The sequence below is a fragment of the Meriones unguiculatus genome, chromosome 11, assembly GCF_030254825.1.
Source record: "Meriones unguiculatus strain TT.TT164.6M chromosome 11, Bangor_MerUng_6.1, whole genome shotgun sequence".
Taxonomy (NCBI): domain Eukaryota; kingdom Metazoa; phylum Chordata; class Mammalia; order Rodentia; family Muridae; genus Meriones; species Meriones unguiculatus.
Genome location: NC_083359.1, coordinates 61,348,229 through 61,374,225, shown reverse-complemented (window position 1 = coordinate 61,374,225; position 25,997 = coordinate 61,348,229). Strand labels below are relative to the sequence as shown.

The window sequence follows — 25,997 nt, the reverse complement described above, 5'->3', positions numbered from 1 at the left end:
AATAAGTTTTGGATCAGATCCCTCTACCATTTTACCTTTTAAAAATAAAGACTAAAAGTTCTGACATGGAAGTCTTCAGCATGTTTTCCATGTATGACATGCCCCATCCTTACTCAAGCTTCTTTTTTTTTTCTTTACATTTTTTATTCTTTAAATATTAGTTACAGTTTATTAACTTTGTATCCCAGCTGTAGCCTGGTCCTTCATTCCCTCCCAACCCCACCCTCTCTCCCTCATCTTCTCCCTGCTCCTTTCCAAGTCCACTGATAGGGGAGGTCTTCCACCCCTTCCATTTGACCCTAGCTTATCAGGTTTCTTCAGGCCTGGCTGCAATGTCCACCTCTATGGCCTAGCAAGGATGCTCCTGCCTCGGAGGAGGTGGGGGTCAGAGAGGGAGCCATTGAGTTCATGTCATAAATAGTCCCTTTTCCCCTTACTAGGACATCCACTGGATACTGAGCTATCATGAGCTACATCCAAACAGAGGTTCTAGGTTATATCCATACATGGTCTTTGGTTGGAGAAACAGTCTCAGAAAAGACCCCTGTGCCCAGATATATTAAGTCCTTGTGGATCTCCTGTCCTCTCCAGGTCATACTAATTCCCTCTTCTTCCATAATATTCCCTGCATTCTGCCGAATGTTTGGTTATGAGTCTCAGCATCTGCTATGATACACTGCTAGGTAGAGTCTTTCAGAGGCCCTCTGTAGTAGGCTCCTGTCCTGTTACTTGTTTTCTTCTATTTCCAGTGTCCATCCCATTTGTCTTTCTAAGTGAGGATTGGTCATCTTACCCTGGGTCCTCTTTCTTGTTTATCTTCTTTAGGTGTACAGGTTTTAGTATGTTTATCCTATCTTATAGATTTAGTATCCCCCCCAAAGAAATTAGAAGATCTAGAACATCAAATACTATTTTGTTTTACTCACTCTTATAAGCCTAGTACCTCACTGAGTGCACACACACACCAGAGTAGTCAGGCAGTATGAATGATGTGATGGATGGGATCAGAAAGACAGAGAGCTGTGAGCTTGCTGCCATCCTTCCTGAAACATTTCTGCATTTTCATTAACACAAGAAACAAACAAAAAAGTATGAGAGGTATGTTGGCTCAGTATTAATTAGTTGATACAAAAGATAGGTGTTGGGGTTGGAGAGATGGCTCAGTGGTTAAGAGCACTGGTTGTTCTTCCAGAGGACTTTCTGTTGATCTTGGCACCCACATGACAGCTCACAACTGTCTGTAACTACAGTTACAGAAGATCTGACAGCCTCTCCCAGCCTCTGACAGAACCAAGCACACATGTGGTGCACAAACATAAGCGAAGGCAAAATATCCTCATATAAACTAATAAGGTAAATTAAGACAGAAAGTTATGTGCTATAAAACAAATAATCAAATAGATCTCAATAATTTGGAAATGAAATAAACTGCTATAATAAACACTAAATATTTTGAAAACTAATTAATAATTATGATGGATATAAGATATAGTTGTATATATATATATGAAAGATTTTTAGGCTGTGATTTTTATCTTTAAATTTAATACTTTTGAACTGAAATAAGATTTGCAATCATTATATCATATAAGATAAATGACACACTTATGTATAAATCTCTAATATCCAAATTTAGGAGATGTGAAATTAATGTTTTCTGCCAATTTAATATAAAATTCAATAAATATGTAGAAAATGTACATTTCATAAAAAACTAGTGTCAAAACTACAGAATATAAAAAAGGAATTTGTCATAAACAACAAGAATGATTTAGTAACTCTACAAATTCCTAAATAAAGCCCACACACAATGGAGGGATGTAATCAGAACTGACACCTACACCACAGTGACCAAGCTTTGTCTCATTCACAACAAAACCAGGAAGGAAAAAAAACATATTATATATGCATACATATATATATATGTAATATTTACTACAGTATTATTTATAAGAGAAAAGTAACTGGAATCTATCTGAGAGCCCTACAGCCAAACATCATGATCATCATCAAGATTATGGAGTTATAAGCATGAGTGTATTCATGAACATTGGGTACTAATCACATAGATGGGCATATGCCATGTGTGTGCACATATAGAGAATCTACATGAACTCATCACCAAATAATAATAGAGAACAACTGTACTATTTATAGATATAAATAATTACAATAAAACAATTAAAAATAATCAACTGCAAATGCACATAATTTGTGCTTAATATGACTATGCAAATAGGTAAAGTTCCTGTATTAAGCATTATTAAGATAGAAGAAGAGCCATTTCAAACTGTGCGAGGATAGAAAGAGTCAAATGTTGAAAATTCGCAGCTTACTCCCATAGGCTTCTCTTACATGATGAAAAATAAATGCACAAAGTGCCAGAGCCACCTTGACATCCATCATTGTCACGGGGCAGCATATTCAGAACAACGTGCTAGTGTTCAATATGCACAGTAGAGCAACCAGGTCGACACGTGGAGCAAAGTCATAAAAATGGGCTCAAAAGACCCTCCGTGCTCTTAAAATTAATGATCAATATGGGCCTGCACTACAAAGTACCTAAACTAGGCTAGTGAATTAAAACTCTCCCCAACCCACAACACACAGGAGAAACTAAGCACGTGCTGTAATATGAGGCCCACATTGCTAAGGTGTTCACAATTCAGTACTGACCAGAATATGAAAGCATAGCATTCTATCCTACATGCTGAAAACCTTTTTCAGAAACATAATCTTGCAAAACATAAGTAAAAGCCCTAACTCCAAGTCAGACAAGCAAAAATGAAGCATGCCAATGATGAGCCTTCACTTGAAAACTCGATCTCCAGAGGCTTTCAGTGTGGTGACTGTGCATACAGCCTCCATTCATGGTGAACATTCTTCCTCCCTTCCCAAGCCATGCAGACTGGAATGCAAAAAGCTATCCTAACCAAACACTCATCCCTGTCCTTTCAAAGTCTGATGATATGACTGACTCTCATGTAGGATACTTCAATGAAATTTCAATAATAGTGAAGTTAGATACATTCCAAGAATTTTTAAAGTCTGTGTTTCTTCTTTATGCTCTCCTCTTTCTAAAAATGGGATGCTAGAGACAATTCATGGTCCAATAATGCACACAGCAAGAGATTTGCAGCTCAGTCTCCAGGTGGGTTCCCGGGTAATGGGAACTGGGACTATCTCTGACAGGAACTCAGTGGCTGGTTTTTGATCACCATCCCTGATGGGGGAACAGCCTTACCAGGCCACAGAGGAAGACAATGCAGCCAGTCCTGATGAGAACTGATAGGCTAGGGTCAGAGGGAAGAGGAGGAGGACCTCCCCTATCAGTGGACTTGGGGAGAAGCATGGGAGGAGATGAGGGAGGGCAGGTGGGATTGGGAGGGGACAAGGGAGGGGGATACAGCAGGGATACAAAGTGAATGAACTGTAATTAATTAAAAAATGAATAAAATTTTAAAAAGAGATTTGCATTTGTATATGTATTATATTTATGCTATGATGCCATGGTGTATTTGTGTGTCTGTGTTTGTGTGTGTATGTGTGTGATTTGTAGTCTTCTATAAGAAAAGGTTGAAAGAAGAGGGAGAAAGAAAGACCTGGAGGGGACAGGAGCTCCACAAGGAGAGCAACAGAGCCAAAAAATCTGGGCCCAGGGGTCTTTTTTGAGACTGATACTCCAACCAAGGACCACGCATGGAGATAACCTAGAACCCCACCCCCCACCCCACACAGATGTAGCCCATGGCAGCTCAGTATCTAAGTGGGTTTCCTAGTAAGGGGAACAGGGACTGTCTCTGACATGAACTCAGTAGCTGGCTCTTTGATCACCTCCCCCTGAGTGGGGAGCAGCCTTACAAAGCTACAGAGGAGGACAATGCAACCAGTCCTGATGAGACCTGATAGGCAAGGGTCAGAAGGAAGGAGATGAGGACCTCCCCTCTCAGTGGACTTGGGGAGAGACATGGAAGGAGATGAGGGAGGGCAGGTGGGATTAGGAGGGGATGAAGGAGGGGGCTACAGCTGAGATACAAAGTGAATAAACTGTAATTAATATTAAAATAATAATAATAATAATAATAAAAGAAAGAAAGAAAAGGTTTCCAATGTATTAGGAACATCGGTATTGAAGTTTTCTTAAGAACAAAAATGAAAGTTTGAGATTTTGTGTTAGTTGTTGCACGTTGAATCTACACAGTAAGTAAATGAGAAAAAAGGCTAATATAATATTCATTGCTATAGTTGATCAAATATTGAATAAACATTGCCATATTTCTATTTGTTCTTTGAATAACTTTTATCATTAGGTAGGAATAATCTTTAAAATTTGATCACACTAAACATTAAGCACCGATTTTAAGTATAAACTGCAAAATTTCAAAAATCATAGAATATTCATGTGTGCATACCTTTCCTTTTCAGAAGCACCAACAAAACTAAAGGAAGCAGTAGTTTATTTTAGCTCACAATTCCAGGATAGATTAGGGATTTGGACCAGCTTGTCAAAATCACAGTTAAGAGCAGGAAGAGAAGAAATGCATGCATGGTTGTGCTCAGCTAGCTTTACCCATTCTATACAGTCCAAGACTAAAATCAAATTACTGTCACTGCCCACAGTGGGCAGGGCTTCTTAGCTCAACTAACATAATCAAGACATCAAAACAATTGCTTACAATCTTTATTGAGACTTTCTTCCAAGGGGATTCTTGATTGTGTTGTAAATTAAAACTAACCATCACCATATGCTTCCTGACTTCTCGCTGCCACTTATTACTACTACCACAAATAGTGCTAATACTGCTAATCATAGTAACAGTAATAACAATTATAATCACTTAAACATTTTCAAAAGTCAAAACAAAGGGCTGCATTAGAGAAAATTGAAATGTAGCCTTCTACAGGCCCCGAGTAACCACAGCCCTTCTTCCAGTGTAAGCACAAGCCACTCAGAGCAGTCTCCTGTATTGCAACCTTGAAGTCCCTAACTACACCCTACAAGCATCAAGGTTTTCAGTAGCCAGAATGTCAGATATTTACAGTAAATTATTTTCCTATCCTCTGTTCATCCATACTGTAATAGTTTCATATCAGCTTGACTCCTGGGAGAGGTTTAAAAATAAGGCAAAGCCGCTCAAAATATCTGCAGCCTTATCAGGTCAGAAACTATAATTAAATAAATCTCTTTGTTGAATTAGCTTCATTATTTTAAAATAGAGCCTGTACCCATAAAGACCACTTCTGTTTCTCATTAACCAAGGCTGCATTGACAATGGAACTAAACAAAACAGTGTACTTGAAATGGAGACATAAGTTAGTTTATTATGTTTTTTAATTACAGTAATCTGGTTTTTCAAATGTATATCCTCTGTAATTATGACTGAATATTCTTAGTAATATTATACAGAAGTTAATTGTAGGAAACTTTGTTCTCTTAATGTTTCCAAATAATATAATTGAACTCTGCTGTCATTCACCAATGACTTCTCCCTTTGGAAGCATCCTTCACACATCATTTTATTATTTTCAGGTGCCTCTAATGTATATTCTATTCACAAATCACCATGTTTTAAAGACTACTTTGGTATTTTATAGAAGAATTTTTCATGGTTGCACTTTTTAATCACACAAAGACAGAGCATATAATTTGTTGGTATAACTGCCATCTCTAGATAGCCTTCACTGCAAAACAACAATAAAATTAATAGAACTAGTTCCATTAACCGAAGAACAAGACTAAAAGACAACATGGACCTTGGTCTCAGCAAACTTCTGGAATGCAGATGAGAGATTGAAGGCCAATTCATTAGGATGTCTAAGAGAAATATCTTTGAGCTGTACAGATAGTACCCAGATAAGTCTCCCAATCCAGTGCAGATATGGGCTATAGGGCACAATGCCTGGTAAAGATGTCATATTTAAATATTAGCCAAAGAGTTGATGTCCTACATGGTCCAGGAGCTTAGAAAGAGGTTTAACAGGATGAATTATGATTCACAGGGAAGACATGTCTCTAAGAGGCCTCAACATAAAGGAGGGTACAGATGTTCTAGGGACTTTGAAGAGGCCGCCACATCTGGAAAAGGAAACTAATGAAGAGACACAGGCAAGATTTAGAATATAAAACTATGTCATTTATATGTCTGTTTGCTCACTCATTTAGAAAATGGTTACTGCTAACTGTGCCAGCCTCTAGGATTCAGGCAATGACCTATGTCTATTCTAATACTCACAGAAAACTCCAGAAGTAAAGCTAGCAAGAAAAATATGTACAATCTGGCACTTTCTCAGACAACTAGGAATAGCGCTTCCTCAAGATCCAGCCATACCATTCCTAGGCATATATCCAAAAGAGGCTCAAGTACACAAAAAGGACATTTGCTCAACCATGTTTGTAGCAGCTTTATTTGTAATAGCCAGAAGTTGGAAACAACCCAGATGCCCCTCAACTGTAGAATGGATGCAGAAATTGTCTATACAATGGAATACTACTCAGCAATGAAAAACAAGGAAATCATGAAACTTGCAGGTAAATGGTGAGACCTGGAAAGGATCATCCTGAGTGAGTTGTCCCAGAAGCAAAAAGACACACACGGTATATGCTCACTCATATAGACATGCAACGTAGGACGGACCCACCGGAATCTGTGCATCTAGAGAGACCGAGCAGGAGAGAGGACCCTGGCTAGAGTTTTCGATCCCCATCCTGAGGGGCAGGGAGGATGGACATCAGAGGAAGAAGAAAATAGGAAACAACCTAGAAACCTGCTACAGAGGGCCTCTGAAAGGCAGAAGAAGAAATCAGGAAACTAACTAGGAACATACCACAGAGGGCCTCTGAAAGCCTCTGCCCTGCAGACTATCAAAGCAGATGCTGAGCCTGATGGCCAACTCTCGGGCAGAGTGAATGGAATTTTGTGTAGGAAGTGGGAAATAGTGGGAGCTGGAGAGGACGGGGTCTCCACAAGGAGAGCAAAAGAACAAGAAAATTTGAATACAGGGAACTTCCCAGAGACTCATACTTTAACCAAGGACTATTCATGGAGATGAACTGGAACCCCTGCGCAGATGTAGCCCATGGCAGGTCGGTGTCCAGGTGGGTTACCTAGTAATGGGAAGAGGGACTGCCTCTGACATAATCTGATTGGCCTGCTCTTTGATCACCTCCCCCTGAGGGGGGAGCAGCCCTACCAGGCCACAGAAGAGGACAATGCAGCCACTTTTGAGGAGAACTGATAGACTAAGATCAGAAAGGAGAGTAGAACCTCCCCTATCAGTGGACTTGGGGAGGGGCATGCATGCAGAAATGAGGGAGAGGCTTATGGGGAGATACAAAATTAATAAAGTGTAATTAATAAAAAAATAAAAATAACAAAAAAAGAAGAAAGCAAAAAAAAATATGTACAATGTGTAAAAGAGATAACAGCACTAGAGAAAAATAAGCAAATGTCTCTGGAAGGCCTTGAGGTGACATAAACCTCCTGGGATGTGAGAATAGACACAAGGTCAGTGAGTCTGGAGAAAATGGAGAAAAAAGTGAGCAGTCAGAGGAGAAGCTACAGGAAAAGCAGGAGGTAATACAAGCTCGTGCCATTCAAAACAGGTGCATAGGAACTAGGCTTACACTTTATTAGCACAATGACTCTTGCATCAAGAATAAGCCAAAAAATGAGCATTGATAGACTATCAAGACTGACTAGCAGGCTGTTACAGCAATTCTGATGAATGTATGTGGCCTGTATTTTGGAGGTACATTGAAAAGCAATTGAAAGCAGGATAGATATTGAATGTACCAACAACAAAATGTTCTTAATAAGTTTGCATCTGTTACAAACAAAAGGAAGACTCCAAAAACTTTGGTCTGAGCCACTGTTCAGTTGGAATTATCACCTGCAGTGGAGAAGGCTGTGGGCAGAGCAGAAGTTTGAGAATGTTGCTCTTCATCATGGAAGGGAAGAACAGTATAGAAGCTGGTTGGAATATGGTGAGCTTAGGATGCATTCTGGGCATCCATGAGGAGAATCTGAGTATGGAATGCACTTCGAATGTGGGAGAAAATCAGGCACTACCCCCATAACAACTGGAAAATAGTCATAATGAGATTTGTCATGAAGATCCCACAGAAGAAATAGCAAACATGAGCAAACCTCTGCTTCTGATTTAAGAATTATATGATAAAATTAACTGTATACTGAAGAAAATAATATATACCGTGAATGAATGTAATGCTATAAAATAGCAAGATCGCCGAAAATCTTTTATACAGGCAGGAGAGTCCTACAGAACACTGAATGTTCCAATAAGCCTGTCTATAACCTTACTTACAGTAACTAAGATGACTGAGATAAGGCAAGGACTTACTAAGTAAGTCACCATAATTCATATTCATAAAGAATTACAACACATGATATTACATGAGTCAAACTTCACAAATTCACTTAATAATCCTCATCTGTTCTCCAAATCTTTAAATAAACTCAAAATCACAGTCACTTTCTAAACAAGCTAGATAATTGAATTTATTTAAATTAATATGAGAAACTCATTTTCTTTCTTAGTACTTCTGTTTTATCTTAAGGTAAAAATTTCATGAGAGAAAGTTATAACGAGAGTTAGTTACCAGAATTTAATTTTTCTTTTGAAACATTGTAAACTTATTATATAGGCCAGGAGTCCTGAGTGTTAATGAGATCAAAATTATGCATGAATGTCATTACACACTCAGGACTCTAGTCTACTCTTCTAGCAAAGGATGGAGCCTAAGAGAAAGGCACTGAGACAGTAAAACACAAATTAAGCAAAATAACAAGATTATAAATGAAAAAATCTAGACTACATCAATAAATTAATATCACTCAACTAAATAAATATGCATTGCCTGAAACCATCTTGAGAGACTCTTGAATGTTTCCATTGAGGAAAGAATGCATTATAACAGAAAGCATAAAGAAAGCTGGCATCCTCCAGGGCACATATAATTCAGAAAGACATTCAAGTCTGTAGAGAGATGAGCCTATTTTAAGTTAATATTCACAACACTTTCATTAGCAACAGCAATTTTCATGGACAGAGTTCAGTTTATCTTTCATTATCTGACAGAGTTCAGTTTATCTTTCATTCCCCCAAACTTGGAAGATATGAATTACTTAAATATCAAATCAGTTCATACAAATCTCTCACATCATTGAAATTTGAATCTGTGTAACACCCTTCAAATTCAAAACAGTTAAAATACTGTGGCTATTACACAGTGAAACCTTACCATTCATTTCCCTGTGAAGGTTTCTCAAGCAGCACACGGATAATGTATAATAAGCAGCTTAACAATTTGAGGGAAAAGTTGAACAAGCGGATTCTTAGACCTTTAAACAAACAACAAAAAGTTGGTTTTCATTTGAACATAGTACATAAAAGAGAAAGAAAGAGTTGTCAAAAATATCAACTTTCAATTCAACATGTAGAAGATATTTCGAAAGCATAGGCTGTAATTGTCTAAATGTACTGAAGTTCTTGGTAGTTGAATTTTACTTACACAACTACTAAAATAAAATGTGAGCATCATAGGATCCATGAGCTACAAATGACAGAAAGCATTCCATAGACAGGAAATCTGGGTTTTAAAATCTTGTCAAGGTTGGTTCAAGTTTGTCTGCCTACAGTTGTAAGCACTTTAATCACTGTTTGGGGACTATTTACCTAGCTCAAAAATCAAGCTGTTGCATATTGACGATTCTGTAGCACTTGGCTGATTTTATTACAGAGGAAACAAGTTTATATAATTATGCATGATACTTTTTCTATTATATTTATATTATAGCATATATCATCTCTGTACTTATAGGTTATATAATAATTATGTCATCATTTACAAAGAGAAGTCATAATAGCTTCTGCTGACAAATACACGTATAGACAAACATTCTCTCTCATACTAAACTGGGAAAATTGAAGTTCTTAAAAACGAGGTTTAGTGCCAATAGAATCATAATTATTTGAAAATTAAAAGCATCATGAATATACCATACAAAATGCTTGGGCCACAGTCAGGAGGACCATGATACTTGATGAAGAGGGATAATGAAGGTTAAGTAAACTGCTCCCATTGATTAACAGACAATCCACCATTCCTGTAATTATCGGTGGTATTTGCCTTGTGTATTTTGCATAAAACTGTGAGAAAGGCCTTCCAATAATTGTTACTTGATGGAATCCAGATTGAAATGTTGTCTTTTACTCTATTATTGAGGAGTGTGTGTATAACATTTCTTAGCAGTAAAATTTTTAATTGTGCCATCATTTCTAGGTTTTCTTATTAAAGTGCTGAGGAGTTTTGTGGGTTACCTTCTGTTCTAGCTTCATCTCTTTTGGGGTAACAAAACATTCTGAACCAAAATACCACCAAGTTGAAAGGTCTTATTTCATCATATAACTTATAATTTCATTGAAATGGGTCTCCTCTTTGGTCAAGTGAGTATTCAATGACTGGCTTAACATTGATTAATGGCATGAAAGAAGCCTTCATTCAGATGACATAACCCTTTTAGGTAATATCTACTGATGGGTCTTCCCTGGAAATAAAGTTAGGAATGAGTTTTTTTTTTATTTTCAACTTTAACCCTGAAGCTCATCTACCACCGAGAATATCTCACCAGTACAGATTAACTACTGATGTATTTCCTATAGGCAGGATATGGATATGCTCTCACAAACCAGGATTCTCTCTATGAATGTGACCCGAAGACACAAAACTCAATTTAGAGCAATGCAAAAGGTCCGCAACCCCAACTCTGTGCCAGTATTGTTTACGTTCTTCTGGTTTCTTACATCGAAGGCAATGATCATGTTATTACAAGCCATCTGAAAAACATGTAGGATTGTGCAAAGTAGCAAGAATCACACACCTAGGCAGGGTTAGGCAGGGTTAGGCAGGGTTACTCAGGGTTAGGCAGAGTTAGGCAGGGTTAGGCAGGGTTAGGCAGGGTTAGGCAGGGTTAGGCAGGGTTCCCAGCCTTATTTTCTCTTTGTCTTCATTGGCTTCCCAATTTCTTAAAAAGAATCTTTGGGATATTAAACTCCGACATTCCCCCTACACTTTCTAATGTCAAGTCTCCACAGGAAGAACATCCATCCTTACACTTCAGGGAGCACTCAATGTTTAGTATCACCAGGACTAAATGGGAAACACTGACAAACAATGACAGTTTTCACAACCCTCACATTTAAAAGATTAAGTCAATCAAACTGTGGGGTATAATTGTTGTCACTGTTAAAACTTCTTTAGGGGAAGTTTCTGAGACAAGCTTTCACTCTATAATCCAGGGCCATTTGGTAGTTGCTCTGTACTGTGAGGTATCTTCAAACTCTCTCTGTAGCAAAGGATGGCCATGATGTTTTTAAAAGCATTCTGCTTCATAAAAGCATATAATGTATTGTTATTATTTGCACCCTGATTACTTTATCATTCTCCCTCCCCGTCTTGCTAAGCTACTTCTGCTTCCCAATTAGATCCCCTCCTGTTTTCACATCCTGTTTTGTTTTCAAAACCATTGAGATTAATAGGGGTTACTATCCGGAGTATGGGTCGGAGGCATGAGCATTATCTATCCAGTGACTACACCAATGAACAAAATGACTTCCCTGCGCCTAGTACCTAGTAACTGCCAACAGCTACTCAGGGAGCCACAGGACCTACAAGCCCCTCCCCCATGCATTATCCATTGTTCAAGGTTCTGTGACTGAGTTTCTGATCCTTCTGCCTCATCATCCTGAGTACTGAGATTAAAGTTATGCTCTACTTAAAATACTTTCCTTAGTATTTTTCAGAACTCAAATAGGGTACACAGGGCTGGACTTATTCAAGTGAGAGTTGAAAACTTAAAATATTAAAGAGACATTTAAACTACTTGAAGTAGCATCTTCAGTTTTTATTTTTTTTATTTTATTTTTTTACATTTACTCCCACTAAATATTCTTCTAATTTTATTCTGTTACATATAAAATGATTTTGTGAGACATTACACAGCTAAAATTTTAAGTTCGATTCTTTTTCAAAGAGCAAAACAGTGATGGCAAAAACTTACTTGATCGTTGGTTTTTTATGAAAAACAATTTTAATCTCTCTTTAAATGTGTTTTCATTCATGTAGAATTCAACTTGGACCCTGAAAACAGAAATAAAAACAAATTTATTTAAGATCACTGTATCTTTATTTTACAGAAGTGACTAGAAACTGATGTTGCAGTTCTCCAGATACATAAAAAATAAAAATATTTGAATTAATGCATCATATATTTGGAATGAATTATATACCAAAGAAACTGAAAACTGACTAAAACACAGTAGTGCTATTTCACAAAAAGAAACCTGGGACCTGGAGAGATGGCTCTGTGGTTAAGAGAACTGGCTGCTCTTCCAAAGGACCTGGGTTCAATTCCCAACACCTATATGGCAGCTCACAACTGTCTGTAACACAGCTCTAACTGATTTGACATCCTCACACAGACATGCATTCAGGCAAAACACCAGTGCACATAAAAATAAAAAAATCGTTGTTTAAAAACATAAAAGAATTATCTGCTTCCTAGTCTTAAACAGAGCTCAAATATCATGCACATTTAACTTAATTATCTAAATTGGTGGTTAATAATTCACAGAAATGATTCAAAGACCATTAAAAATTTAAAACTTTAATGTATATTTAAAATGGACCCCCAACACACACACACATACAGAGTTATTTTCCCAAAACTTTTCCTGCTGTAAGAATAAACTAAATGATAGGCAGGTGGTGGTGTGTGCCTTTAATCACAGCCCTCTGGAAGCAGAGGTAGTTAGATCTCAGTGAATTCAAGTCTAGCCTGGTCTACAGAGTGAGTTCCAGGACATCCAGGGCTACCCAAAAAAACCTTGTCTCAAAAAAAAAAAAAGTAGATGAATGAAAAATTGATCTTCAGGGAATGTCGTCATTGATCCACTTAAAGGCAGGACTTCAGCAGCAGTTTTTATCAAACACTTCACTGTACCTAGAACCTACCTGAGACAGACATTGCCCAACACTTCCCTTTCTGTTTACTTATTTCATCGCATATTTAAATGGAGAGAGAGATCAGCAAAGAGGTTCTAATGAGCAGCAGCATCTTAAGTTTGCAGATTATAAAGGCTCCCCTTACAGAGTGGACTGGCTGTAAAAAGCAAGCCCTCTAAGGCACCAAGATGCCAGGCTTAATCTACCCTTTAGTAAAGTCACCCGTTCCCACAATAGCTCATGGTGTCTGTAGCCTCTTGTGCATGCTCACTCTCCTACAGAATTACACTCTCACAAGCGGGCACAAAAGCCCTGTTTATATCTCTAAAGTCCTTCACTGGCCCTGTTTCTCTTGTTGATCAAATGAAAATTCAGTTCAAGTGAAATGAAGGAATTGTAACACTGATACTGAGCTTAAACAGTTAAAATTTGTTATGGATACAAAACAAAATTTGAGAGGACACAGGGCTATTATGCAAGTCATTTAGGAAAGGCCATTCTGATTTGCTTCCTAGAATTATCAAATTTATAAGAAGGTCCATCCATTCTCCAGATAGTAGCTGGAGCCCAGTATGAGTACTGGCTGAGGAACATTTTTTTAAACATAATGAGATCATGTAAACAAAATAATCAGGAGTATGGAAAGCATGTCACCTGAGAAAAAAATATAAGATGCACAAGAGTTTAACAGCTATGAAGAGTCACAGAATGATTGTCCGTAAAGAATGAGGCAGCCAACATCATTCAAATAAGACAAGTCCTTACCAGAAACACCACTGAACAGAGAATATTATTCTTTTCTAGAGAATCAGAGAATTATGAATCAGGAATGACTAAATCTGAAATGGATATCATTGTGAAATGTAGAGTTCCCTGAAATATTTAAATTTATCAAAGATAAAATGATAGCTTTACTCTTCAAAGAGTAAAGACTTTTTTGCATCTTAGTGAGTTGTTCATTACATCACTTCCTAATTTCTATCCAATTATGAAATTGCTTGAAAAAAAGCTCTTAATTAATCTATTGATCTTATTGAGCTAATATTACACTGTAAAACATGGCCAATATTGAAACATATATTATTACAGATGGGTTTTAAGGATGAGGACAATTAAAAAAAAAAAACAACAAAGGAATGTAATGCTCCTGATTTGTGGTCTTAGATACAGGAGGGAGAGAAACCATTTGGAGGGTAGGACAAGAAGTTCATCCTCTTTTCCTATGTAGGATCAGCAAGGCTAGTTGGAGAGGGAGATAAGGAGAAAAGAGAAAGAAGAGGAAGGAGAAGAACAAAAAGAAGGAGGAGGAAGAAGGAACAAAGTGAAAAAAGTATGAATAAAATGAAATCCACATAATACAGAATAAAGCTTTCTTTGATTAATCACATGACAACTTCTTCAAGGTCAAAAAGAAGGTAATGGAGTTAGAATAAATGTTTGGAATTTCCCAGCCATTTACATTTCTAAGGAATCTGGGATTAAGTACAAACTGGAGATTGCCTTCACAATATTTTTCATGACTTCAGCTAGTTATAAAAATTGTGAAGTCAGTCCTTCTCCAGGCGTAGCCTTCTCTCCTCACTCTCTTCTGCCTGCTTGCCTGCCACCCATTCTCTCTTCCTTCCTCCTTCCCTCATCCTTCCTCCCTCCCTCCCCTTTTCTGTGAGGCTATCTTTCCCTTGGCCTTCCCTCTAACTTACTTATCTGAATTTAATTTCCCTAGAAAATGATGTTTTAAATAATGTACTAGGGCAAATCAGCTCACATCATTTCTCAAAATGTCATTTTTATTACAAGCTCATACCAAAGATAAAATTTAGACTCGATTTTTTTTCTAACACATGACAAGGGTAACATTTAATAAAAAACCTTTAATTGCTATCTTTATTAGGTGGTCTTCTATTGGAATGTTTTTTATAACCTAATTCCATTTTATGTTACCTGATAATATGTTTTGCTGTATTTGAATAGATATATTTGTAGTTAAAGAGTAATTGTGTTGAACTCACTTATATTTTATCCTTTTATGTTCATTATCTGAGTTTTTAGAAAAATTAAAATAAAATTTAAAGATACCTCCTTTCATCTGAAAATATTCTGAACACTTTCTATTTCCATTTTGTAGCATTGGAGTTATTAGCTTTTGGCAATTACTTTTGTGTAAAAAATAAGTCAAGTAGTATGATATGCTTTTCTTGTAAGAGTCATCCCCCACTGCCTTCAGAGTAATTCTGCTGCTGACCCTAAAGGGTTGCACCAGAGATGGATGGATATTGAATGCCATTAAACCTCCTTCTAATCAGACAAATTCTTGGTACAGCATTGCCTTTCTTTTGACTGGTTGATTGAATGGATTATTTTATTTATCAATATTCTAATCTCTAATGCGGTCATCATAATTATTAGGAAATTTTGGTTTTGCTGTTCTGTGTACTGAAGTGATGTTACTTTTCCATATATAGTACCATTTTTGATGGTTATCTTCTTTAAAATGATGTAGCATCTTCAATTAGAAATCCTTCTGTGGTTTCTATATTCCAAAAGCTTGGAATTACTGTAGAGCTGGAGGCACGGAGGGATTGTATATCTTTCCTAATGATAATGGCCTGTGTTTTAATTTAGCACTTGTTTTCCATTTTCCTCTCCTTCTATTGCTCTGGTACTTGAATTTTGTGTAAAGTTCTCTCCAGAGCTTGTTAAATTGTAAATTCCCTGCTTTCATCTTTAAATTTTTATTTAATAACTTTAAAGTAGGCCTCACTTTAGCAGCACAAAAAGGATATCAATGAAGGAACATTGTTTTGCTACTTTCTATGTTGATACCTTGAAATCTTTTCAGAATACCAAATCAGACATCTGGCTAGGGATCTCAGGGCATATATACAGCAGTCTACAAAAAGAGTCTTCCTCCATGTCCACTTGGTGCCACTTGGTGCCATTGCTTGACAGCCTGACACCGATCCCACAGTATTGGTTGTGGAGTCCGTGCGTAGCATCCTTACTGAGTCACTAATCGGATGCCTTAGTAAGACTCTGGGCCCTTGGGTTAGGACACAGAAGGTCAAAGACACATTTTAGCCCCAATATCAACTTCCTTAAAATAAAATTTGTTAACAAAGGTTATCTGTGGGTGTCATGATGATGCACATAGCTCCCAGGGCAGCTCCAAGAACTTTTCACCCAGCTCATTGATGTGCCGTTTTGTAGATGAGCCATTGTAATGCCTTGCTTGGTCTCTACCTGATGAGTAAGAAGGAAATGTGCAGTCTCTCCATGTAGGACAATGTTCTCTCTGTTCTCATCACAGAAAACACTAAATTTTGTTTACACTTATGAAAATTTCACCTTTTCAAATGGACTTCATTACTCTCTATTTACCTCTATTCCTTCTAGATTCTTCGGATTAAATTGTGTATCCTCTCCCCTAAAAAGATACATTGATGATCATTCTCTCAGTACTTTAAAGGTGAGCTTATGGGAGAGGAGGCAAAATTCCTGCAGATCTAGTTGGTTAAATTAAGATGAAATAATTCTGGACTAGAAAGGATCCTCAATCCAATATGACTGTTGTACAAAAGATGGTGGGAGGAGATGGTCAGATGAAGACTGAGGGAAGGATTAGAGTTTCACCCCACAATTCATTTGCATCCAAAAACCTAGTCTTAAAATTGTGTACACATAGTTCACTGTGGAATGTTATTTAATGTTTATCCTGTTTATCCCAGAGGTAGCTAAGGTTGCTTTCACTGTGCTGAATCACAAGAAAGCATCTTAGCTCATATTGCTATCAAAACAAAAAAATCAAAATTTTAAATTCAAGGTACAATTTCTACAAAATGTCTACTGCTTTGGTGTTGTACTGAATTAGACAAATCATTTGGTCAAATCTCTGTATGGTGGATCCCATCTTCCACATATGCATGATTGCATCAGTGCCTGGTAGCAACACTTGAAGGTATTTAAGATTTCTTGTGTTACTTGCAGGTACTTAAATATGTAGTTTCCATAGCAAAGCTAAAAGAAATCAATCAGACTAGATTTCTGTTTGACACATCACTGTACAGTGTTCATTTGTTGGGCTCACTCTCTGCACTCATCCATTTTAATCAAAATAAGTTAATTTTAATAAATCCAATTTGACTTAACCTATCATGGGAAACAAAAAATGGAGACTAAGCAAAAGTACTAAGATATATTTTGTAAACCTTAAATCACAAAGACATTCTGCTTCCTCATGCTCCATGATCAAAATTATGAGGAGATAAAAAGGTGGAAGATCACATAATTTCTAACTAAGGTTGCAATGCAGATTCCCCTGGATTATTAATAATCAATTTGATCTTGTCCCCGAATGGCACCATGTTATACCCTCAAGATACTGACCAGCTACAGCAAGGCATGTGTCTCACACCGGTATATGACATGAATGGGAACAACACATGTTCTTCAGTGTGCTGGGTTGACAAAGAGTATTTTGGATGGATCCAATAAAATGCATGAAATATTCAATGTTTTATAATAAAAAGTTTATGTTATAAGATTGGCCAACTTTGACTAATACCCATGTTGAAAACATATTTAAGGTAAGCTATGTTAAGTTATGATACACACACACACACACACACACACACACACACACAATAGGAATCAAAAAGAGGAGAGGAGAAAATGATAGAAAAGGGAGATGTGTTTAACATAAACTGAAATCACAGTAAAGTTGGGACAGGGTGCTGTCAAAACCCCAGAGATGTAGGCAAGTCCCTCAAAGTAATTGTTAAGAATAAAAACCAACCAAACAAACAAAAAACAACCAAACGAACAATGCTTAGAATTTTGAAGGTATTTTGAAAAGGTATTGGAGGGATAGTCAGTAGAAATCAAGCTCATACTGTACTCTCGAGGCAACCATGCTAACTGCTGTTAACAAGGCTCCAACTGGTCAAAGCAACTCCTTACTTATTGAAGGCCAAACACTAGACCTATAGGCATTTCAGACACAGTATAAGGGCTACAGCAGCCAGTTTTAAGGTTCCCAGGTCTTGCCCAGCCTTCACAAACATATGGTAATCCTATCAGATATTTTGAAATAAAGAAGCAGAGACTAGAGAGATTATTCAAGGAGTTGGAGCATGTACACTGCATTCAGAGTGGCGTTCAATCCCCCAACACCCAAGTGAATATCAGGTTGTGGGTGCTATCCTGATATTACAGTGCTATTTGAGGTAGAGGCAGGGAGATTTATGGCTTTGTTGGGCACAGTCAAGCTCTGTGATAGGATTTTCTCAAAGAAAAGAGTGGTTGATGTAGCAAGGCATCTGATGTCTTCCTGGGGAGTCAACTAGACCCTTTCTATCTTCCTCCTCCCAGTGTGGAAAATTTACCACAAAATTGTGTTGTTTTCTGTGAAACATTCAGAGGAAAATCCAGATTTAGTGATTTAAAAATATTTAAACAATAAGTTTCCAAAATATAACTGGACATTTAGGATAAAATCCCAGGCTCCAGCTGCCCTACCAGGCTTAGCTCAGCCACCTGCACCCATTATTCCAATTAAAAAGATAAGTAATGGTGCAAAGTAAAAGAAAGCTTATTCAATGTGACTATACTGCCTGGAGAAACTTTGAATCCAATGGCCCCAATCCCTCCTGGTCTGAAAAGAGCTTTAGGTTTTAAATACAGGAAGAATAGGAACAAAGGTTCAAGAAGCATATTTAGTTAAGCAGTCATGGTATGGGTATGGTCTCCTTGAAAACTGCCTTGGTTCTGTCTCTGATAGTCAGCCTAAAGACATCTTATTGTTTACAGAATCTAAATTTTCAGATGACTATTTCTGCTCTCAGGCAGAAATCATCTTCCTAGGTAGCTGTCTAATAGAATTAAAAGAAGCTCTGTCTGCCAAGAAAGCTTGGAATGCTACTGAAATGCAAGCAACTCAAGAGTAAAGGTTTAATCAATGACTCAATCTGTTCCTACAGCCAAAGTGAAGAGACCAAAAATGAAGTTATAAACTACACACCCATAAAGTCTCACCAACATGATTGCCAAAGCATAAGTTTAGCAAAGACAACAACAATAGACATGTTAAAGTGAGCCAAGAAAGCCCACAAGATCTCAACCCTACACAAATCTCTTCTATTCCTTGGGGCAACTAAGGAATGCTGAGACCAGGAGAAATAGTCTGCCCCAGGGAAGAGCACACCAATTGGTTACCCAATACCAAATGGTCACCCCGAAAACATGGAGACAAATAATGCTATACAGACTGAGAAGGTTGTGTTAAAACCTTATTCGTAAATAGCCAGAACCTGAAACAACCCAGATGTCCATCAGTGGAGGAATGGATACAGAAACTGGTACTTTTACACAATGGAATACTACTCACTAATTAAAAACAAGGAAATCATGAATTTTGTAGGCAAATGGTGGGATCTAGAAAAAATCATCCTGAGTGAGATCTCCCAGGAGCAGAAAGACACACATGGTATATACTCACTTATATAGACCTATAAGATAGGATAAACTAAAATGTGTACACCTAAAGAAGATAAACAAGAAAGAGGTCCAGGGGTAAGATGATCAGCCCTCAACTAGAAAGACAAAGGGGATGGACATTGGAAATAGGAGAAAACAAGTAACAGGACAGTAGCCTACCACAGAAGGCACCTGAGAGACTCTACCTAGCAGTGTATCAAAGCAGATGCTGAGACCCATAACCAAGCCTTCAGCAGAGTGTAGGGAATCATATGAAGGAAGGAGGAATTAGTATATCCTAGAGGGGACAGGGAGCCCCACAAGGTCCAAATATATCTGAGCATAGGGGTCTTCTCTGAGACTGTTTATCCAACCAAGGACCATGCATGGATATAACCTACAACCCCTGCTGGGACATAGCCCATCGTAGCTCAGTATCCAAGTGGGTTCCCTAGTAAGAGGGACAGGAATTGTTTCTGACATGAACTTATGAGCTTCCCCTCCCCCCTGAGGGAGGAGCAGCCTTGCTAGGCCACTCCAAGTGGGTTCCCTAGTAAGAGGGACAGGAATTGTTTCTGACATGAACTCATGAGCTTCCCCTCCCCCCTGAGGGAGGAGCAGCCTTGCTAGGCCACAGATAAGGACATTGCAACCATCCTGAAGATACCTGATAAGCTAGGGCCAGATGGAAGGAAAGGAGGACACCCTCTCTCAGTGGACTGGGAAGGGGACAGGAAGGAGATGAGGGAGGGAGGGGAGGATTGGGAGGGAAAGAGGGAGAGGGCTACAGCTGGGATTCAAGTGAATGTATAAAAATATTTAAAAATAAAAAATATTAATATAAAAAGAGAAATGGTGTGATTATATTATAATCTCAACAACAAAGGGAAAAAGAAATGTTTAGTTAAAAGTGAATATTTAAAGCATTACACAACATGAACAAATATTAACAGGCCACACAAAAGAACACAGTAAAAAGAAAATAAAGAAGCAGAGATACCAGGCATTTCATCCTGCCTTAGCTGCCTAGTGGGCACAGGTGAGGATTCAATGATTTTTAACAAGAACATCAAAAGTGTGTCTCAAAATGACAGTGGTGATATTTATGTTTTGTGGGCCTTTAGACTTTTGTTACTCTAAAATTCCATTTTACTGGGAATCCATTTTCTACTGGTACTTTTCATGATGGGGTTTTCTTCTCTTTCAAACAGTCTCTAGATAAAATTCTTTTCAGAAAGAGAGAAATAACTAGTAATTAAAATAAAATATGTACATTATTTTAATAAACCATTAAAAAGAATAAGCACAAACAGAAATATAAAGTATCACTTCCCAGAGAAGGAACTAAATACCCGGAAAATTTAGGAAGAAAGTCAAGCAAGACTACTTTAATAAAGTAACAAAGTATCTATCCATATAGGCATAAGGTAAATAGCTATCAACACAAAACACAGCACTCACCTCCAAGGGAGAAAGATTGCTTATTCTTAGGCAAATTGTGAGTGAACTATGTCCTGTGAACACAGATTCAAGTTGCATGAATGAATTGTTCCACTGTGGAAACCATTAAATGAGATGAATTTGACACATAAGTAACCATAAATCACCTCATTCACCAAATGCCTTGTTGGAGAGCGCAGGTAGGCACTTTCCCGGAAATCAGGGAAATTCTGCTGCAGGTTTTAGACATTACCGATTGACTTTCTTAGCTTGAGGAGTGATTTGTTTGTCAAACCATTCCAAAGATTTTACCTGATAGTTGAAAGGATGTTGGGTCAGAGAGACATGCCTGGGGTGGGGTGGAGAGGGGAGTACAACGAATGGGTCTTTAGGGGACTAAAGATAATCCAAGATCATTTTGGCTCTGGATCTGCAACCTTTCCAATTTTCCACATTTACAAAGTTCTACTCACTACCTTTGCAGAATCTTAATATAGGGTGGTATTTTTTTCTGCTAAATTAACACACACGCCAAACATTAAAGATGGGAAACAGAGGAGGGTTTACAGCTTGTCAGTGGAGAGTGTGTTAGTAAAATCATTTCTGCAAACAGCCTGGTGTCTAGTAATTCTTACTACCTAAATATTTGAATCCAAATAAAGTGCCAGAGGGAAACCTCGCCACAGTACTATGATGTGGGAACAAAATGTTCTAACAGGCACTAACAGATAGTAAATAAGACAAAATGACTTAAATATCCAGACACGGAAATGGAGAAGTGGTCATGCAATTATACAATGGAAAGTTAGAATAGAAATGAATGCTTGTGGCTGTGTGAGATGGTAAGAAAGGCTTTTTGTAACATGATGCTGAAGGAAAGATGCAAGTTTAACACTGAACATCACTTGCTCTCCAGTCTAATAAAGTTCAAAAGTATTTATAATTGGATAAATTACTCTAAGAACCATGTACATTTGGTAAACTGCGTTTTTCAAAATAAAGGAAGGAAAAAAAAAACAGCATAGTGATGATATCTGGGAGGGTAGCCAGGGAAGATAGTACAGGAACCCAGAGTTACATGTGTGCTATTTATAAATAATATGATCATTGCAGTGTCCACATGTGTCTACATGTAATTAATTTATTTATGAATTATGGAATTAGTGAATGAAATCAATGAGACCATTCATAAAACAGTGAATATTAGTGGGCCACCAATTGGAACTTACTATAGGAAAAGTGTTGTGCTTTTAGGCATTCTTGAATACTTTATAGTTATGAAAACTCTGAGTGCACAGAGAATAATACTGCCATGGAGGACGCCATAGCACCGGCCACTAGAAGCTGCATCAAGTGTACATCAGTGTGGAGGGTAACGGGAATAAGAGCACCTTTATTGTGGGCATCATCGGCACCATTGTTTGAACCAACTTTGAGGAGAATAGTCTAGACATCTAATGTAGTATCTTAAAAGATTATGTCTTTGAATACACAGAGTGGGCAGAGGACTCAGTGGAGGCCCTAGTGGCCTTCACAGCAGAGTTTAAAAGCAAACAAACGCATGTGCTTACTTTGGTCTGTCCCTGGGACAGGTCACCAATGTGATTGTTATGACTGTGGGAAAAAAAAAAGTGGTCCAAAGAGTGCCCAGGGGCCAACAGGGACATGTGACACTTACTGAGCAATACGATGAACAGCATTGTGAGGTGCTGGCGTTCTAACTGAGAGCTACAGATAATCTATGTGTTATGATGATGTCTATAAACCACCAGACTATTATAAGTGCTACCAGGTCCCCTCTGAATGAAGCTGTGGCTGCAGTTTCTCTATACAATTATCAAGAGTAAACTGTGCTTCATGTACCTCAAGTCCAGTGCTCAGCCAAAAACAGTCACCTCAGTTCTATATAAGCTGATCCCTAGGACTGACACCCATTACAGAGCACTGGTCCTGCTATCCTTGTTGCTGTGGATGCCTCTTCCTCCTATTCTGGAAGGAACAAGAGAGCTCGGGTAGTAAGGCAGCTGCACAGTAAGCCTGCAGTAAAAGACTAAGAGTGATCTGCCTCAGGCTTCAGCATTGCAGGCCTGTGTGCCATGGCCCTATAGGAGCTGTAGCCTCTTAAAACCCGGAAGTGAGATAACTGTGGACGGATGTCTCAGACTGACAGTATACATGAGGTCATTTGGTTGCTACATGTAACCCCTTTGTTGGAATGTTTCCACAGTTTTCTGTTTCGGAAAATAAAGGAATTTGTTACCAAATTCTTTCCTAATTTAATTCTCTAAGTTGACTTTTTTTTTCTTCCTGATGCCTTCTAGTCTGTTTCTTGAATTCTACACTGAATGATCCTAGAGAAGGATATTTCTGACATCCTCCTTTTCCTGTAATAAGGGATCCCTGTTATTTTGTTTTCTCTGAGAGCTGCCCTTTTCCCTGCCTGCCTGAAGCATCTCATTTCCTTTTAAAACATCACTATATTGGCAAGAAGCCCTTCACTCTTCCCTGTTAGCTCTGAATTCTAACACTGAATCTAACTGGAAGTTAGATCCATGGCAGGGTTTGTTTATGCTTTGGTTTCATATCTTGTTTTGTTGTATCCTTGTATGTTTTGTTGTTTGACCTCTGACTATGATACAACATTAACTGAAATTTAGACTTGTTTTCTTCCATTCCATCATTTTTTTTTTACAAATAAACATTTCTAATACTTTTTTTTAATGAAGGATATGTTAGTGTACCAGAGTGCTTCATAAAAAGAAACTTCCATAAAGGCCCAGAAATCACATCTTCATCATCCACAAGAACTTGGTAGTGAACCAAACAGAAAGGATTCAACAAGTTTGGGTAATAGAAAAAGACATGAGAAAGATATTTCTGATTTACAAAGTACATGGTAAAAAGAGAGAAAAGTGGGGCTAGAGCACTGACTCAATGATTAAGGGTGCATTGCTCTTGCAGGGGACCCAGATTCAGTTCCTTGTACTGCCAGGGAACTCACAGCTAACTCTAAATTTAGATGCAGAGCACCCAGTGCTCACTGGAAACCTACTAGTTAGGGTTTGGTGCTCTCATATCTTATAATTGCAAAACACAATTCAATAGATTATAAGATTTGTTACCATGCTCCAAAAGGTACTTTCAGAATTTTTCAGATCAAATTTATATACAGATACAACAATGATCAATAATATCAGACAAGTATGACATAGTATGCAAGCAAGATGCCCCAAGCCTTCTCGTGTGTGAAATATCCTACAGCTATACATGGAGATATGGTATACTCCCCTCCTTCAGTAGTGAGACAACCTCTGGTTGTCAGATACACCAGATTCAGCTTAGCTGCAAAGAGCTATGCTGCCTGGTCACACGTTCCCAGGATAACCAAACACCCACCTTCTGTATGGGATCTGCTTATAGAGAATGCAACCAGGAAGACACAGAATTATTATTAAATAGATTGCCTGTGAAGTCAGTGGATGCTTAACTGATCAAAGGTAAAACCAAACAGGACGAGAAGAAAGGAAGAAAGAGAAATAAAAAGAAAAAAGTCAATTCAGAAAGAGATGTGTTTTAGAAGAGTTATTTTCTTGGGTTATGGCATGGCCATGGCAACCATGGAGCAGATCTAGCAAAAAAAGCAAACCATACGTTTTGACTGAACTAAGAACATATAAATAAAAGAAACCTGTGTTACCAAACAGACCCTCTGCTTCTGTCACACCTTCTAAAAAGAAAAAGCTAACACGGTTGAATAAATACAACACACACACACACACACACACACACACACACAAATACCTTTGAAACATGCCTTTCTAAAAGACAGAACAGAATTGGAAAGCACAGGACAAGACGTGTTGACTTCAGAGAGACAAATGCTATAGTAGTGCTGTTTTCTCCAGCTGTGGAACGTTATGGTCATCATGAAATGAAATGGAGATGCTGAAAATACTGTCCACAGTCGTAACAAGAAAGTAAGCACAACTCTAGTGATGGTATGCTGGCTTCTTCCAGTTGTTCAATTTCCTTTATCTTATAATACAGGATTATACCCTCAGTTTAACCTGATCACCTCCTTCAGACATTTAACTAAATATTGACTACATTTTGAACTTCTAGGGATTGAGGCTTCTGCATGTAGATTGAAAAGGAAGCACAACTCAGTCCCAAGAACTTACTAGTAGTGTGTCCAACATAACCAATTCCTCATGTATCAGTCTTCGCTATGACTCTTCTCTATCTACTAAAGCTACAGTGATCACAGCTGTCATTTAGCTGTACCTGACACAAGAGAGAAACCATACTGCACCCTTTTCTTGCAAGTATCAAGATCACTTGGGCACAGAGCACTTCTTTTTCTTTAAACCACTGCAAAGTTTATCATCGTGTAGTCTCATTAAAGAGCAAGCTCCATGAAAAAAAAAAATAAATAAAACTAAACATCCTGCTTGCTGTTTAAACCACTCTCTTTACTTGACTTGAAAATGTTCCCATTTTCATGGCATTTTCCAAACCCTTTGGGTTGCTCATGAGTATCCTGAGCTGATCCTTTCTTTTCTATAACTAAAAATAAGTTCCTTTTTATAGTTAAATTCAGAATGTATTCCCCGGATATACCCCAGATTGCAAAAATTTTTATTTCCATCTCAGTTCCTGCTCCCATTTTATGTATTCAACGGCCTACTCAATTTTTCTACTTGGCTCTCTAGTGGACATTTTCAAGCCAACACATCCAAACGTAACTAAATTCCTGGTTTTCATTTCTGAAAGTTTCTCCTTATGTAAGCTAACGTCAAATACAACCATATGCTTCAAAAAATAATGCAGGCAAACCTCCTTTCATTGGAGTACATATCAGCATTGTCCTCTAAGGTTCTTTGAATAGTAAACATCATTTTACAGAAGAAACAGCAAGCAAAGTAGCAAAATCAATACATTTGACAAGGTTCACCAAGAGCATCAACAGAGATATAAAGACGTTTCAGCTTGCCTTCAAACAAAGATTTATTTTCAACAGAAGGCATGGAAAAGGGTAAACTTTAAGTGAAAATATTGAACT

At 37.8% G+C, this 25,997-nt stretch overlaps 1 protein-coding gene across 2 annotated transcripts in view; it reads right to left on the bottom strand.

The window, feature by feature from the left end:
* Positions 1-25,997, bottom strand: part of Kcnt2 (potassium sodium-activated channel subfamily T member 2) — a 383,380-nt gene that overhangs the window by 263,054 nt on the left and 94,329 nt on the right. For both annotated transcript variants that reach the window (XM_060364407.1, XM_060364409.1), the window contains exons 2-3: positions 12,081-12,160; positions 9,263-9,362 (exon numbers count right to left, since the gene is read on the bottom strand). In XM_060364407.1, the coding sequence (XP_060220390.1) occupies positions 9,263-9,362; positions 12,081-12,160 (180 nt within the window). The remainder of the gene's footprint in view (positions 1-9,262; positions 9,363-12,080; positions 12,161-25,997) is intronic.